The 18,598-nt window shown below is 40.9% G+C and overlaps 1 protein-coding gene across 4 annotated transcripts in view; it reads right to left on the bottom strand.

The window, feature by feature from the left end:
* SYNPR (synaptoporin) overlaps positions 1 to 18,598 on the bottom strand; it is a 320,804-nt gene that overhangs the window by 110,209 nt on the left and 191,997 nt on the right. For all 4 annotated transcript variants that reach the window (XM_059161412.1, XM_059161410.1, XM_059161414.1 and 1 more), the window contains one exon: positions 15,137 to 15,261. In XM_059161412.1, coding sequence (XP_059017395.1) covers positions 15,137 to 15,261 — 125 coding nt within the window. The remainder of the gene's footprint in view (positions 1 to 15,136; positions 15,262 to 18,598) is intronic.

Here is an 18,598-nt window from a genome sequence, read left to right as displayed (position 1 = left end):
AGTCTAAATGTCCATCAGTAGGTGATTGGCTTAATAAATTTCAGTACAGTTGTGCAATAAATTCTGGTATAACAATGAGCCCAAAGAATGTGGTAGATCCATAAGGGCTGACATGGAAAAATACAAACAATTAAAAAAAAAAAACAAGAATTAGTTTGCCAAATAAGACTTACACTTAGAATCAACCCGCATAAAAAAATGAGTGCATGCAAAGAAAAAGTTTGAAATGACATCCATCAGAACTCTTGATAGTGACTACCTCTGAGAAGTTATATTAAAGGAGGTTCTGATATTCTCATTCCCTTTTGTACGGTGGGATTTCTCAGGACAGAAAATAAATGTGTCCCTTTTTCTAATAAAGTAAAAGATATTTTAAAGTTTAGTTATAAACAACAGAAAGTGAGACTGTTTGAGATGATGGGATGTAAGACAGAGGAAGAAAGATGGAAAATGAAACCCTTGGTAGGTATGCTAAAATAAGGCATGAATATGGAGACTGTTGAACATAATTCTCAGCTAATTTCGAAAGATTCCAAGAGCTAATCAAGTGCATCTCAGAAGAAGCCTTAACTTTGCAAGTGTTTCTTTGTACTTTCTACTTATTTCTGCTATATCAGTGCTGGGCTTAAGGAGAATTACAACTACAAATCCTTCACTGTAATCAAAGATGTTCAGGCTCCCTGATTAGTAGCTGGGAACTCTCAGCTCGCCAACTCCTGCTTCCTTCCAAATCCACCTTTTTGCCAGGGAAATGAGAATCTGCCATAGCACTAATCCCTCTGGAATAACTTTGTTAGAAAACCATGTCACTTATTTGACTCCTTAACACCTAGCCTCCAAGTGACAGCTGCTACTTCACCACAGAGTCTTTCAAAATAAAAAGGGAAAAGTTCTACAAACCATATCAGCCACAGCTCATTTATTTCAGAGTCTAGCCAGCTGCAAAAAAGGGAAAAAGGGTGATCATTACAGCACCAGCCTGGAACTGTTTTTCCTTCACAGTTTATTCCTGGACGTGGGAAATCAACTGGAAGGCAAATGCCAGTAATTCTGAGCCCCAAGGAATACAATGTCTCTAAGAACCATTCTCTAAATCCTTCTTGCCTGCCTAGCTTGCCTCTCTGTGGGGAATAGGCTATACAGATCTGGGAGGGAGGGGAGGAGTCACTGGGATTAGGGCAGTTTGTCAACCTAAGGACATCACTGCTGTGCCTTGCAGTGCAATGGTGAATAGTCCTTGAGGTAAGCCAAACCTAGATATTCAAATCCCGATTTTGCCATTGATCAGCTGTATGATGTTGGGCAAATCGATTCAACCTCAATGAGCCTGTTTCTGCACCTGTCAAGTGCAATTCAGAGTCCCTGTCTCATAGAAATGTAACTCCCAGGGATGTTAGAGCACAATATATGTAACATGCTTTGCTCAGCTCTTCTTATATGGTAAAGTTATCTGGCTTTTATTTGATCATAATGATGCTACTCATGATGAAGACGACAATCATCATCATCATCACCACCATCGTGATCACCATCCCTGTTGGAAGAGAGTTGTGTGTGGCTGTAAACAACTCTGTTGAAACACTCATGGACAGCAGAACTTTAGACAGATTTCTAGGTCTGACGTTTACTAGCTGTGTGATCTTGAAAAAAAGTTAAGTCTCTGCATACTGGTCTGTAAAAAAAGGGAATAAAAATACTCGAGCTCAGCCGTTGTTACAGTGTGGATTGACAGTTTAGGACATAATGACCATACCAATAATAACACACACACACACACACACACACACACACACACACACAAGATGAAAGAATTAACTATCCATCCTCCTTTCTGATTTTTACCCTCATTTCTACTTGGTCTAGTGGGGAGAGGCAACTAGCTCTTCAGTCTTTTTGGCAGGGGCTGGGTGGGGGAACATGCTCAAAAGCACATAATGGGATGATAGTGAAATTGCTACAGTTAGCCCATTACTATACAACTTAAATTACTATTTGCTTCTTTGTCATTTATTGTTCTTCCTTCTAAGAGTAGTATGTGCTGACAACAAAATTTGGAAATAACAGAAAAGGAAACATCCATTTGCTTATTCATGGTAACTTTCTTTTTCTATTTTATCATGCTAAGCATAACAAATGAGGCAAGTGTTTGCTTCAGCCAAAGTGTAATCTCAAATATTTTTAAGAAAAATCTCTCAATGTTAAAACGTGGAATATCAGGTAATTGCAAATTGGAGCTCTGCTTATTTCTCCCTGGGTCCCCAATTCTCCACCTTCTGTGTGTCTAAGAGTCACATGGGGATTTAGTAAACACCAGTACTGGGCCCCCTTGCCAGTAATGCTAAGTAGGTAGGTCTGCCGCAAGATCTGATATCTCTATTCTTACCAAGCTTTCTACATGATTCAGACACAAGTCGGGGGCCTGAACCTCACACCAGGAGAGATTCTAAAGTCCCGAGTCATGTCCAGGCCCCTGCATTCACACAGCTGGGTGCTAGAAGGAGAATCAGGAACGTGAATCCCAGCCTTACACTTGTCATCGCTGAGGCTTTTACCTTCCTGTTCTGACTGCAGAGCATCTGGCAAGCAGGCAGCTTGAGCACGGTGCCTCCTTTTTGTCTGACCCTGTGGGTCCCCTGACAATTCAATTCATTTTATGGCTCACAAAATACCATTCTTTCCAGGTTGGGTGGTGGTGGGAAAGGAGAGGGAACACAGGTCCCCACCACTCAACGACACCAGCTTGACCTCATACAGTCTATTGTGTGACTTCTGGCCACCAGCTTGATAGCTCCAGGGGATGCAAAGAATGTTCTAATATTTCTCTGTTTCCAGAAAAGAAGGAAGCAGAGGTGGAGGTTAATGGGACCTTGGAACAAGCACCTAACATTTTCAAGGGACAGGACATACATACAGATATGAGTGGGATGTTTCCTTCGGACTTTCCTAGCTGTTACTATAGCTGAATTTCTTTGTTTTTTTTTTTTTTTTTCTTTCTTTCTTTTTAAAAAAATTTTTAAATTGACATATAACGTCTTACTTGTTTCAGGGTCTGTGAGTCTTGTTACAGGTCTGTGAGTCATCAGTCTTACACAGTTCACAGCACTCACCATAGCACATACCCTCCCCAATGTCCATCACCCGGACACCCCATCCCTCCCACCCGCTCCCCTCCAGCAACCCTCAGTCTGTTTCCCGAGATTCTCTGTTCTTTTCTAGCAACTTGGTCTCTGTCTCTCTAATTCTTGGAAGGAAAACAGACAAAAGATAAAACTAGAACTTAATTTTATAATTTGGAAAAAAAAGCCATGTTTGCATCCTTCTGAGGTATAATGCTTCTCCCAGGTAATGCGTTCTGTTCACCACCCTCCCTCATGCCTGCTCTGTAAAATGACACACAGTGAGACCAAGAATGACATAAAAGGCTCACTCAGCATACACTAATTTAATCTCTGCCACTTGTCAACTCCCTCAGGGAGCTCCATAGAAACAAAAGCCTTGATTACATAACGTACAATCATTCTCAGTAAGTGCCCCCCGCCCCAATCCTGGTCTTGAAAAGCCTGTTCAGATTTTACCTAAATAGGACAAATACCAGTGCAATCCCTGTGAAGTTGGAAGAAAGAGACTTGTATAAATTAATTTCATTGAATCTTCCTATTTCCTTCTGCTTTCTCTGAAGCAGCAGCAGCAGTAGCATGATCAGAGTTCCTGGCCGAGACCAAGTACCACTGTTGCCCTAAGAAGGAGATCAATGTATTTCCAGCCTCCTAGAATTAGTGGTCTAATTCACTCTTTTTTAAATTTTTTATTAATATAATGTATTATTAGCCCCAGGGTCTGTGAAATGCCAGGTTTACACACTTCACAGAACTCACCATAGCACATACCCTCCCCAACGTCCAAAACCCAAGGTCTAATTTACTCTTAAGAAAGCTTCAATTCAGGGGCGCCTGGGTGGCTCAGTGGGTTAAGCCTCTGCTTTTGGCTTAGGTCATGATCTCGGGGTCCTGGGATCGAGCCCCTCATCAGGCTCTCTGCTCCACAGGGAGTTTGCATCCCCCCTCCCCCGCTGCCTCTCTGCCTACTGTGATCTCTCTCTGTCAAATGAATACATAAAATCTTAAAAAAAAAAACAAACAACCTTCAATTCAGGGGGCGCCAGGGTGGCTCAGTCAGTTAAGTGTCTGCATTTACTTTAGCTCGGGTGATGATCTCAGGGTCCTGGGATCCAGCCCTGCATGGGGATCCCTGCTCAGTGGGAAGCCTGCTTCTCCCTCTGCCTCTGCCTGCTGCTCCCCCTGTTTGTGCTCTTTACCTCTCTCTCTCCTTCTGTCAGATAACTAAATAAAATCCTCTTTAAAAAAAGGAAATTTCAGTTCAGTTTTCTCATTTTGTAGATAAGCAAAACAGGTTCAAATTGGAACTCTGTGCTGGTTATTGTGTGTGTGTTCTCAGCTCTCTTTCCTCCTTCCATGCTCTTTTCTGCATTTCGGGGGTTTGATTGCCTTACCAATTGGCTTCCAGTTAGGTTCAGCCAATGGGAAGCTCCAGTGGGAGCCTAGAGAGGGAGAGGGGCAGTAAGGGAGAAGCCAGGGTATCTCCCCCTCTCTTTTTGCTGTTTTGGGCAGCATCTCTAGGGGTGGCTGCGTCTCTTTCATGGTTCATGCTCCTTCTGGATGCCTCCTCCTTCCATAGTCCCAGATTTTGCCCCACAGGCCCCATTCTCTGCTCTCATAAGACCCTTTCTTCCCTTTATGCCTCTTGCTCTTGCTCTTGGTCAAGGGTCAGTAAACACCTGTCCATAGGCAAAACTGAGGATATTTTGTAGGTACTTATATAAAGTTTAAAATTATGTAAGTACCTACAAATATATATCAAGCATTCTCAGCTCACACACACCATGTGAAAAAGGCAGTGGGGTGGCTGGATGTGTGGCTCAAGAACCTTACTTTACCATCTCCTACTCAAGACTTAGAGGCGGTGGTGGAGTCTCACAGTGGCTAACCTCTGGATTGCCTCTTGGTCCCCCTTCTGATCATTCAACCCCTGTCTACCCTGTTCCCTATCTTAACTTTTCAAAATTGAGCCAAGGGAGATGAGCTCTCTTTTCCCAGCTGGACCATGACTGATCCCAGCAATGATGTGTTTACAACTGTATTTCAAGAAGTAGAATTATTGTCCACTTTATAAATTTCTTATGGCTGTCTGAAACGTGGGTGTAAACATGTCTCAATGGAATTTGTCAAATTTCCATTTAAGTTAGGTCAGCTGGCTGCCTATGTGTGTGTTGCTGACCATCCTGGTTGATATGCAGTGTTGAAAAACTCATGGCACTGGAAGGCGCTTATAAGCCGAAGTTGGCCTCCATGCTCATCAAATGCTACCTAGTGTCACTGGCAAAAGTAATGGAGAAATCTGAGAGGTGACCCGCAGGGTTGAGTTGCAGATGTAAATTCCTATGGACGTGAGATGTGGATGATGATGTGAATGAGAAGCCCTACGTACCACACAGCCCCCTCTCCACCACCTCCACCCCTGTCCAAACCACCACCAGCCCTTCCCTGGATGGTTGCTGCTGTCTCTTAACTAGTCTCCCTGATTCCACCACTGCCTTATGCCCCCTTAAGACTGTATTTTAAAGCCAAAGGAAAGATCTTTCAAAAACATAAAGTTGCATGGTTCTGCTCCTCAAAACCTCCAAAGACTTCCCATTTCACCCCTTATAAAATCCAAATTCCTCATATTATCCCATGAGACCCTGTGTGATCCAGCTTCTCCCTGCATCTTCAAGTTCATCTCCTCCCTCTCTCTGTCAGCCTCATTCCAACCCAGCAAAGCTGGTCTCCTTGCTGACCTTCAGACTCTCCCCGAGCTCAGACATCAGGCCTCTACACTTGCTCCTCCACCTCCCAGGAAGGGTCTTTGAGGCAAGCTCTGTTGCGTGCTTTCCCCCTTCTCAGTTCTTGCAGGTCTGCATTCCAATGTCACTTCTCAGGGAGGCTTTCCCCAACCCGATAATCTAACACAGCATGGCTCCTCTGGCCATCTCCTATATCTTCTTAATTTCCTGTCTGCATTGTCCATGCTGTTCCCTTGGCTGAAAACGTTCTTTCCTCTTCTCTTTCTACCGGCCTAAATGCTACCTCTTCAGGGAGGCCCTTCCTTTAACTCTCTCTACTCTACCAATATTTATTTTGCTTCTCCGTGCAATGTTCACCTTCTTCCTGGAAATTACCACTGCTCTCTCTGTGTGTGTATTCTTTGTCCATGTCTTTAATTGTATAATTGTAAATTTTATGAGGAAAGGGGCTATGTCCACTTCACTAATACATACCATGTGCCCACGTAGCTCAGGGCCCTGTACACTAAATAATCCCCCACCCTGTTAGAGGCTGTCAGTCACCCAGCCACATCTCTCTGGGTTTCCATAATGGTTTTCAAATGCGAGCATCCGAGATCTCTGCTTGTAGGCTTTATTGGGCTTCAAGTGTGGGCTTGCTCTGCAGGCAGTGCCACGGAGTTGACAGGAGCTGCAATAGTGGTTTTTGACCAATGGCCAACAGGAGTTGGTAAATAATCATCTCATCACTTGCCTGATAGAATTATTCTGAAGCATATTATCTGTGTTTTCCTAGAAGTCTCAATTGTCCCAATTGATCATGGTGGTACCTTGCCCATGAATCTACTCTTTACTGGTTTTCTTCCCTTTCACCATGCCTTACTGGTGCTACCAGGGATCACCTGCCCAGACAACTACAAATCCTTGTGTCAGGGGGTGCATCTGTGAGAACCCAGACTAAGAGATCATCCCAAGTCCCCACCACCACCCATCTTTGGGGGAAGTGTTGCAGGGTAACTGCTCCAATCTACACAGGTCAGGAGAGGAATTGTTGGGTCGGGGAGCAGTAATATGTCATTCACTAATTTTTTCATCTAACTCATTCCATGCATCAGCCATAGTACACATTTTCTGGGATCTCTGCAGACACACACTACAAATGACAGTTCTTATCTTCACTGCAGGAACCTCCAGATATGGCTGTCCTCATACTTGGTCTATAGCTATGCTCTGGGGTCAGTTCCTTGCATTATGTACTTTTAATCAGGGTGTCTGGGTGGCCCAGTCAGTTAAGTGGTTGACTCTTGATTTCAGCTCAGTGGTCACATTCTCAGGGTCCTGAGATTGAGCCTTCATCGGGTGTGTGGGGGGGCATGCTCAGCAGGGAGGCGGCTTGAGCATTTCTTCTCTCCCTCTGCCTCTGCCTCTACCCCAACTTGTACATGCCCACGCTTTCTCTTTCTCTCTCTCCAATAAATAAATAAATCTCTTAAAAAAAAAGCTATTAACCATATGTACAAAAAGGACACTACAATTCAGTGAACTCTTCATGTATGCTAAACATGACTTAACTGAAAGGTCACAACCATTTTAAGGGGAAAGTACTATTATTTCTTTCTTATAATAAGGAAACCTAGGTCCAGGGAGATTATAACTGGCCCATCCACTACGTGATGGAGCTTGGATATGAAGCCAGGTGTTTAATCTACCATTAACCCTTTGGCTACCCCACCTGCAAATCTCCCTAGCTCTCCCTGCCCCATAGAACCACCAGGTCTCATCATACACAAAATTTATTTTAATGTACAACATTATGATGAGATATTATAGTTATAAAGTTTCTGAAATGTTATCCAAAAAGAGTGAAACCCTTTGGTAATGAGAAACAATAAACAAATGCTTAAATGTAATTGCAAATGTAGCATTTCCTGAACACAAGGAATAAAACATTGCAGCCCTTAACATTTTTATTTTCCCCAAATTGGCCCTTATGATAAAAAGAACAGTTTATCACCACTGCTCTAGGGTATGGATCTTAGAGAAAAAATGCTTTTCCCCCAACAGAGCTAGCATTACTAGGTAATAACCCAAACTCCACAGATTTCCTGGCATCACCCTACACCTGTACCCATGCTCTAAACAGGAGTGGCAGAATCAGAGCAAGTGGCTATGGTTATACTATGGTTATAAAGGGGAGAACAGGCTTCTGTAGCCAGTGCCCAGCTGAGCACCCCAGTATGCCTTTCCCTCAACTCAGAAGACCCCCATCTCAAATTCCATTTCAAGAATAATGAGGAACAGACCAAAATCTCATTCCCCTACCCCCACTCAGGCCACACAACCCCGGAAGTACTGTGCTAGTGCCACTGAGTGTTTTCCATTCTGTCACTTTGGGAGGATTTCATCTCCCATTAGTTAAATGAGAAAAAAAATACAGACCTGATGATACCTTCAAGGACAACCCAAATAAGCACTAAAGAGCTAAAAACAAGTTAATAAACGTGAGACACTTAAATATGTATGCACTTTTTAATGTTTGCATATGGGAGAGAGACAATTGGGGAAGGTACCTTTCTGGGTAAAACATAACATAATAAAGGGTTTTTTTTTTTTTTGTCTTGGGGATATTTTTGCTAATTAATTAGAATAATTATCCTTTTTAGCTCTCTATTTTTAATTCCTTTCTTGATGAAAGTAAAAATATTATACTAAAAGAGAACTTATTGAAAGCCAGGCCTTGTTTTAAGCATTTCCCATATATAATTCACTTAATACAATACTGCTGTGAAATACGTAACACTGCCTCTGTTTCACAGAGGAAACAAAGATGTAGGCAACTTTCTTAATAAAACATAGCTAGTAGTTATGAAAGGGGATTTGAACCCAGCAGTCCACTTTATAGTTCAAGCTATACCATATTGTTTCAGTAGATTAATGGTATAAGAAGTCATAAAATCTTATTGTAGAAAATTTAGAAAATGTAAAGAGTATAAAAAGAATATTTGAGTCATTCATAATTTTACCACAGAGAAAGAAATTAACATTTTGATGCAATGATCATGACATAATCTCCATAAAAATGATTTAGTTTTTGTTATTTGGGTATGCCATGAGAAAACAAGTGTGGCTAACCACTATAATTAGAGAATATATTTGGAATGGACTGACAAAGTATAAAGTATCTAATACAAAATTTATTTTGGAGGTGCCATAGATCACTTCCAAAATCTAAGCAATCTTCTATTTTTCAGAAACTGAGGTTAAAGTACATGCTAGTATGACTTCTAAAGGAAGGAATCCACCATATATGCTAAGATACCACAGATACAGAAAATCAACTTTGGCTTTATATATGAAACCTGAACTAGAAACCATAAGGGGAGATGTTCTGAACTGAAGGTACTGATTTCTACTAACCAAGTTGGTTTTCACATGATCAACATTACATAAGATGGGGAAAAAAAAATTACACAAGATGAATTTTGAGTGAGAGTAAATAGGGATTTATCTTTATCTATTATATGTCTGTCCATCCGTCCGTCCATCCATCCATCCATCCATCCACCCATTGGTTTATAACTCAACCAATACTTAGGTTGGACTACCCCAAAGTAGAACCCGCGATCACAACATGAGAGCAAACTGTTTTTGGAGGCTTCATCTCTGAAAACACCAGTAAGTGGAGAACTGAGACAGGAATGGGAAGGAAGGTAATAAAAGTTGTGTTACTGACCAGATTTCCACCGTGGGCTGAGCTAATTTTCTGGATACCTCTCAGAGATGTTATGAAACATGCTTTAGAGTTGTACCGCATGAGAGGGGAGGAAGTTGGGATTCTATCTTCCAACTTACATTTATTATTGGATGAGGGCTGCTTCAGGAGAGAGCAACTCCCCAGCATTTCTGGTCTGTCCTATATACTGACCAAGCAAGTTCCCAGGGCCACAGAAAGACTTTTAACAGTCATAAAAGCTTGCAGTGAAAGGTGTAGGCTTGCATGGTGAAGGACTGGGAGATAAGGGCATGGCAGTATCTGTCACAGCCAGGTAGTAAAAAATAAAACAAAATCAAAATCATTAAATAGGTATAGTTTTGTTTTCTGGTTAGTCACTTTATACAATGCCCAAAGCATCTCCAATATCTTTAAATGTTATTTGAGAAAATGACTTTTAGTGGCTTCCTAGCTTCTCTTTTTTTTTTTCATTTTTTTATTATGCTATGTTAGTTACCATACAGTACATCATTATCAATGTAGGGTCCCATGGTTCATTGTTTGTGTATAACACCCAGTGCTCCATGCAATCCATGCCCTTCTTAATACCCATCACCAGGCTCACCCATCCCCTCACCCCTCCTTTCTAAAACCTTCCATTTTTCCCCCAGAGTCCATAGTCTCTCATGGTTCATCTCCCACTCCAATTTCTCCTCCTTCATTTTTCCCTTCCTTCTCCTAATGTCCTCCATGCTATTTCTTATGTTCCACAAATAAGTGAAACCATATGATAATTGACTTTCTCTGTTTGACTTATTTAACTTAGCATAATCTCCTCCAGTCTCATCCATGTTAATGCAAAAGTTGGGTATTCATCCTTTCTGATGGTTGAATAATATTCCATTGTGTATATGGACCACATCTTCTTTATCCATTTGTCTATTGAAGGGTATCTTGGCATTTCCCACAGTTGGCTATTGTGGATATTCTAGTCTCTCATTTTATGGGTATGTCACAATTTATTTAAACAATTCCCTATTTGGGGCATATAAGTTGTTTCTAATTTTGAAGAACTTAAAATGATACAACAATAAATACCTTTGTACACACTTCCTTTTCTATATCTCTGGTTATCTTTTTAAGGATAAATTAACCAAGGGCAATCTTGTTAATTAGCTAAAGCAGTAATTAGTACTCCTTAATCTACAATAATGCTTGAAATTGACAGTATACCTACGATTTTTAATTTTGCTGGGGGATTCCCAAGACATGTAAGTGATATAATAATTTATTTTTCATTTTAAACCATCTTGTATTCTTTATATTCAGTTGTTCTCAAATAATGGGAGATCCTTACACACTGGAAAATTTATTATTGTTTAGCCAAAGTGGGAAGTTTATCACCACATCATCAAATGAGCTAATTACTTACAAGAAGCAGGAGGTGAATGTTCTCCATCAACATCATCTCACGCAGGCTTTAGGTAAGACAGTTAGAATCCCTGGAATTATGCACTCTACTTGTCTGAGGGAAAGTGTACCAAATTCTCCTTGTCATTCTTCAACAGTCTGGCACAATTTCTTTTCCACTAAGAAGTCCTTAATAACCACTATCAGTTACATCCACTGGTCTTTTCATAGTTTTTGCTTCTTTACTTCTTTGAAGTACTGGGTGGCGCTACTCATGCTGACTGGTAGCACATAGGACACATTCTTACCTACTGTGAAGCCTACACTTTGCTGGTTGTCTCACCTCTTCTTCTCTGCTTGGCTCCTCTTGGTTTCCTCAGTCATTCCTCTCGTCCTTCATTTGCAGGCATAGCCCAGAGGTAAGCACTGCACTCCCATTCTTGCATTTCTCTTGGTGACCTCTCTTCTTCCAGGACATCCTTTTCATTACATGAAAACAACTCTTTTGCACTTCATTCTGGCTTCACCTCTCCCTCCATGGGCTTAGCACAAACTTTCTTGACAGAAAGCACCCCAAACTCTGCATGATCAAATCCAAATCTACATTCTCTGCTTCAAAAGGTTTTCCCCATGATTCTCTTTTCATCACCTTTAGCTCCTTGTCTCTATTCAATCCCTTAGAAATTCCAGGTCTTCTAAAATCTTTCCATGAACCGCCTTTCCACCCTTGTCACTTTTCTCTACCATACTTTTTGCTCTAACTTACCATGCTTCAAACAGTCTGAATGTTGTTTTCTTTAGTTTTTATTCAAGCTAGTAGAATATATGAAATCTAAAAGTTTAGAATAGATTTTCTATGTGAACTTGTCCCAATTTTTCTCCACTCAGTCTTTTCAGTCAGAGTGATGGTGATCTGCTTCACTGGGTTGGTGTTAGGATCACATAATATACATGAAGGTGGCTAGTACAGTGTTTGGCAGGCTTATAGCAGACTTGCAATAAGAATTTGCAGACTTATTTATTCATCACTTGGAACCATCAGAACTAACCTTTGCCATGAAAATCTTTGTTCTCATAGCCCACAAACTCTCTGCTCTAACCTTTAGCTTCCATTTGACATGGATTGAGGATCCATGCAGAGTGTTAGTTGGCATTCTTCAAGTATACTTTCTAGAAAAATTAAAATTCTTATGATAAAAAAAAAAACTCTACTTCACACTTCTGTGTATAAAGGGCTAAACATTTTGAATCCAGAACCCTCCAAACTATCCAATAAGTTTTTTTTTTTTTAAACCAAATTAACACATACAGTAAGTGAGAGAACAGCTAAGTATTTCTTGCTCATTTTGATCAGGAGTCAAAGGAAGGTCAGAAGACAAATGTTTTATGTCCATAGTAAAAGGAATATATTGCTGAATGTAAATTCCTTCCGATATGAGCCCAAAAAAATGTACATATGGTGGTATTAAGGAGTTACACACTTTGTCATATTTATCAGAAGTAGCATGTAGATATTTTGTAAATTACCTAGCATTTTCTAAATTGACTTTATCCCACACCTGATAATCTGATAAGGAAGTTTAGTAGCTTTATTTGCTCTGTCATTTACAGCCTTGGCATTAGAGTTTATTGCCTTCCTTGTGTTTGCAATTAACTGAATAGTTAGAAGCTGCTGGATGCTCTTTTTTTATTTCTCAGATTATGACCAAATCATTGGCATTGGCTTGTAAAGTTTTGAGAGAAAATAACCTTTTGAGTGATTTACACACTAGCCTCTTGTTAACCCAACTGCTTCTGAAACAAATGACACCAAAATAATCTCTATAGATCTAGATGTGGTCACTTACCACTGACAGCTTCCCTAAGAAGATAATGGCACACCATTCTGAATTATCCAAATGTATGAATGAAATTGCAACTCTAGTAAAAACCAGAGCCTCTTTGGAATGGTATGGGTATCTCTTAGATGGACACTAATGGGACAAAAGTGCAAGATACTCTGTGGGATGAGTGGGCTAATCTTGATTCCTGAATAGTAGACGCTGAGTGCTATACAGATGTGGTAAGCTGAGTGCCAAAAGCTTTCTTGTTTTCTTCTAGAAGAGTGGTTTTTATAGTGCTTATAGGAGACCTAGGGTTCTAAGGAGATATGGGAAGAAGTGCTGCCGCAGGGGAGGGGACGATGTGTGTGGCAGGGAGGGGGTGAAGGAAGACCAACTCTATGCTTGAAGCCCCTTTCCTCACTGGATTCAGCTTTCTTGGGGACTCCCATCTGTTCTAGATACAGAGCTTCTGAGAAAGGTAGTGGTTAGAAGATAAGTGTCTGCTACTAAAAAAATAATACGGAGTTTCTTAGAAAGGAAGTGGTTGGAAGACAAGTGTCTGCTACTGAAAAAATAATGGTGGATTATCTTTGTCTCAGAACTCAAGTAAAAATATTTCAAAGAAGTGGGCCCCTGTCTTCACAGATGGCAATAAACATTTTTATCCAATTTCTTCAGCTGCCTTTTATTGGGCTGGTAACACGTCTTAGGAAGAAAATTAAGCCCAATACCAGAAACTGTTTGCTTGGAGTGTATTTTCAAGTATACACTTAGCCAAGGATTGCATGAAATTAAATATATTACCCTGCTCTCCACCAAAAACAAAGACAAAACAAAACAGGCACTGTTTTCCTGTCTAAACAGGTCTCTTGATTACTATCTTCCAGTGTGAGAGACAGAGAGACCTGTGCTCAATGTCTAGTGACTTGCTGATCTTCAAATGTTAATGGATTGACCTTTGACTCATCTGCTGCTACCAATCATTTGGGAGAAAATCACTGAAGAAGGCAATGCAGACTTTACAATTTCACGAATAATGTTACCAAGCACCCTACCCTTGCTGTCCAGCCATGGACATTTCTTATCTCCTATGCTAGATCCCAGCCATTGCTAGTTCTTTTCTTCTATCCTAGATCCCACATATTGATCAGTGAGTGTGCATTGGCTTGGTCATTCTCCAATAAGCCAAGGAGCGCATCCAGAACTTCAGAAGTATCAAGCACTTCTTCCCCCACCCCCATTTGCCTCATTTCTACTCACACAGGGAGCTTTTATTACCAAATTACCAGGGAATCTATGCTTAATATTTCTGAGCTTTGTACTGTCTTATTAGTTTAGAGAGTATCTACTTGAACAAAGGTGTTTGCAGCTTTTGTGAGTTCTACTCTTAAAAATCGTTCAGTATATTGGTATAAATGCTACTTCCCATGATTTATTGGTTATGAGCTGAGGCACTTTTGTTTTAGACTAGGGAAGTTTCACTAAATCAGTATAATAAGGACACGTTCCATGACACGCAGATCCTCTGAGATGCTCAGTGAGAGAGGGTGTCTGCGGTCAAACATATTTGGGAAACGTTGTGTTTCTCTTGGTGATTCAAAATGTGCATTAGAAAAGCAGAGTTCTAAGAAGTATTTCTTAAATTTATTTGACCATAACATTTTAAAATTATCCCTCACCCTTTCTCTCCCTCCCTCCTTCTCTTCTTTATTAAACATTAAATATCAAGGGCTCATGGGAAAGATATCGGAAAACATTGTACTTTCCTATTTAAGAAAGGTTTTCAGGGGACAATTTCTACCTTTTTCTGTTATTCCAGAGCCAGCACCATGTCTGACACAAAATGATTACTCAATAAAAGTTAAAATGAAGTGAACAAGAGAGTAGATTAAGGAGATGCCAAACATCGTGCTGAAAGTTGTTTTAAAAAATAATACCAGGGACACCTGGGTGGCTCAGTCGGTTAAGCATCTGACTTTGGCTCAGGTCATGATCCCAGGACACTGGGATCAAGTCCTGTATTGGGCTCTTTGCTCAGTGGGGAGTCTGCTTCTCCCTCTGCCTGTCACTCCCCCTGCTTATGCTCTCTCTCTCTGACAAATAAATAAAAATCTTAAAAAAGAAAAATACTAGGTAGGGGCATCTGGGTGGCTCAGTTGGTTGATGATCAGACTCTTGATTGTGGCTCAGGTCATGATCTCAGGGTGGTGAGATCGAGCCCAGCATCGGGCTCTGCCTTGCGTGTGGAGCTTGCTTAAGATTCTCCCTCTCTCTTCCGTCTGTCCCTCCCCTTCCTCAAAAATAAGAAAGAAGGAAGTGCCCTCTCTGTGAGCATGAACAGCCATTCCCTACCTGAATGGGTAGGCAAATGCTATGTCAATGCTGAGGTTACTTTCCGTCTTGTTGACACAGTCCACACTCAGCCGCAGGCCTCCGGAATAGCCACCGCATGTTGCAAATGCAAAGATTGCAAAAAGCTGTGGAGAACAAAGAAACAAAAGAAAAGAGTTATTAGAATCACACTGATCTAGTGAAGTATGTCATAGGAGTTCAGTGTCTGGGTTGAGAGAGGTTACAGTTCTTCTAAAATATGGCATCATATATGGTTCAGGCAGGAAGATGAAAGCCAGGAGGATGATGGGAACTGCAGAGGTGGTGTCTGAAAAAAATAATCTGGCAAGCTGGGGTAACTGTGCTTGGAGGAAAACTGAACACGATATAAAATATCCATGTTTGTGTAAAGAGCTGTCATGCCTCAGAAGGTAGAGATAGGATCTCACATTAAAACAACCGGAAAGTCATACACTGAGGGATTAATGACAGAGGTCTCCAGGTAGAAAGAATTTGAGGTGTCTCTTTGCTTTCTTCCTTTGGTTTTATCTGTATTTTCTGCGATTAACATTTTTTATCTTTTGGAGTAATATAGTATTTGTTTTTGTTTTTTAATGGCATAGTCAGAATTTGAGAGCTAAAGGGCTGGGGAAGAGTAGATGAGTATCTAAAAGGTACTATTTCAGAGCATCTGATTTTATTATAGGTCAGCCTCAAAGCCTCCCTGATTGTTACCTCTCTGTATTAGTTGCTCTTTGTCAACTATTAGAAGGGTTGACTGGTTACCAACTAATGTGATAGTCTATCCTGGTATAGAACATGGGTCTGTGGGAATTAGGTACCGAACATTAGGAGCAAGAAATTAGGGAAGGCTTCAAGAAAGAAGATACATCTGGGAGACCAAGGATGGCCCAAGATGGGAAGCAAATGCTAAACTTTGTCTGCTTAGTTTGTCTAAATTCAAAAGTATTTCCTGCTCATTTCCAAAGAAAGTCAATCAAGCACACTTAACACTAACCCATGTTGCAATACTCCCACTTATTTTATTTTCATTTTGGAATTCAGCTTCTCAAGGTAGCTTGGGGTCCCATTAGGAACACTAGCTCATTTTGTACAGTAAAGCAGAAATATTGTGCAAGGGTTAAGTGTATGGGCTCTGGAATGTGACCTTGGGAAGGTTCCTTAATTTCCCCATGCCTTGGTTTCCTTATCAGTAAAAACAGCATTGATAATAACTCTTCTGGGTCATTTTGCTATTCATGATATAAAGCAGAGAGTGGCTGTGGACAAGAAGGCTGCTGGAACTGGCAATGTTACCATGTCTAGTCAGAAAGCACAGAAGGGGGCGTCTGGGTGGCTCAGTGGCTTAAGCCTCTGCCTTCGGCTCGGGTCATGATCCCAGGGTCCTTGGATCGAGCCCCAAGTCGGGATCTCTGCTCAGGGGGGAGCCTGCTTGCCCCCCTCTCTCTGGCTGCCTTTCTGCCTACTTGTGATCTCTCTCTCTACCAAATAAATAAATAAAATCTTTTTAAAAAGAAAAGAAAGAAAGCACAGAAGGCCAAAGGAGTATTATACGTAACACCTGCCATCTCAGTCTTACTCGGTAGTGAAGACTTTCAGAGCTGTTGGCCTCAAATGGCCATCTTACTGTAATAGGAAAAAGGTGCTTAATGATAAAACCTTCACGGGGAAAGGAATATTTGGGGACCTCTTTTTTTTTTTTTTCTATGTGAGGCAGTTTTAAGTTTTTAGTTTTTAAAATTAGTTTTTTAAAAATGGAAACAACTTGACCAAAAAAACATAGTAGATATAGTAAGAGAAAACTGTGTTTATATGGGTTAACGTGTACAAGGCACTTAGAACAGATCCTGGCAGAGGACAGGACTCAATAAACATTAACAAATGTTATTACTCCAATGGATGTGGAAGGCTCCGTGGTAAGATGTTCCAAGCCATAAAACAGGAAATTCAGACTTACTCTCTAGCTAAACTGACACGACCAACAGTCCCAGTGAACCAGAATCCAAGCACTCCAGAAAAACTGATCTGTTTTGCTTTGCTTTGCTTCCTAATTTGCCTCATCAATAGCATTTGAGGAGGCGTTCAGAAGCTACTCTAAGCCACTCCACCATCTGGGGCTGATACACACAGAACACCAAGGATGAAGGGAACCAGGAATTTTATCCCTGTGGTGTGCATCTGCTCACTTCTCACGACCAAATGCTCTCTTTCTGTCAGCTCGTAGTATTGGTAAGAATAAAGAGGAAGTAAGTTTAAGTGCTCAGTGCTTAAATCTAAGTTGCATTATAAAATACAGGATGTCTCGGCGCTTCGTGCCATGTCAGAATCCTGCCTTTGGAAAGACTTCTTCCAGAAGAAAGAGTGGGGTAATGGAGCCCCAACTCTGTGGTGTGGCTATGGAGACAGCCCTTCCCCCATTCAGGCGTCCTCACCTGAAGGACAGGAATGTCCTCTGTGTCTTCTTGAGTCACTGAGAGAACTCAATAAGATGGAATACATATTTATGTGCAGCCCCTCTCAATTCATGCAGAGATTATATGGTAGTTACACACGGCCACTTCCATGGGTCAAGAGTCCTAAGTGTGTAACCAGCACTTGTACATGGCGTTGTCTATTCTTGCCATTATTAAGTGCCTACTATGGGCCTGGTATTGGGCCTGGCACTTAACATATGTGTCATTACTTTCTCTTAACAGCACCGGTGTGTGTGTGTGTGTGTGTGAAACTTAGCTTTCCCATATTAAAGATGTAGCAGAATAGCATAATGGCTCTAAGCAGGTGCATTTTAAAAAATTACTTGAAACATGAAAATGTAGCAAGTTAGAGTTGAAGGGACATAAAGATAAATCCTGTTAATTTCAGTGCTTACTAGTTATAAGGGAACTACCCTTGGCTTTTCATCTTACATTAAAGTGCTTTATATACAGTAAGGTATTATTAATACTACCATGTAATGAACGTAAGATTGAATGATAAGTATGTATTTAACTGTTCAAAATGTTAGATGTATAGAAGGAAGGTGTCAGACTGTTAAAGCCGCACATGCTACTAGTTTTTCTTTTAACTTCTATCGAGCTCTGAAAACACAAGACGTTGTACTTCAGTTAAATAAGATACCCACAGGCTTTCCGGTTAACTTTCTCCCTTCCCCCAGTCTTTACTGATTAAAGGGAAATCACACTGTGTGACCGATATCAAATTCACATGGGTTGGGTGAGGATTAAACAGATAATGTCGGTACAACACTCGGAGAGTCAGATCCTGCTGAGTGAATAACGTATTACAGGCATGGTTGATTCCATATTTGGGAGAGTAAATCAACTCCTTCAGACTGTATCAGCCAGGGGCCTAGTTCTGTAATTGGAATACATCAAGACAGAGTGGGGAGAGGGGACTGGAAGCTCTTTGGTGGGTCAAAATTCCCTTAGTGTTGAAGAGGAATGTACAGTGAGAGGGAACTCA

The sequence above is a fragment of the Mustela lutreola genome, chromosome 2 (assembly GCF_030435805.1).
Source record: "Mustela lutreola isolate mMusLut2 chromosome 2, mMusLut2.pri, whole genome shotgun sequence".
NCBI lineage: Eukaryota > Metazoa > Chordata > Mammalia > Carnivora > Mustelidae > Mustela > Mustela lutreola.
This window is presented reverse-complemented; position numbering and strand designations above follow the sequence as displayed.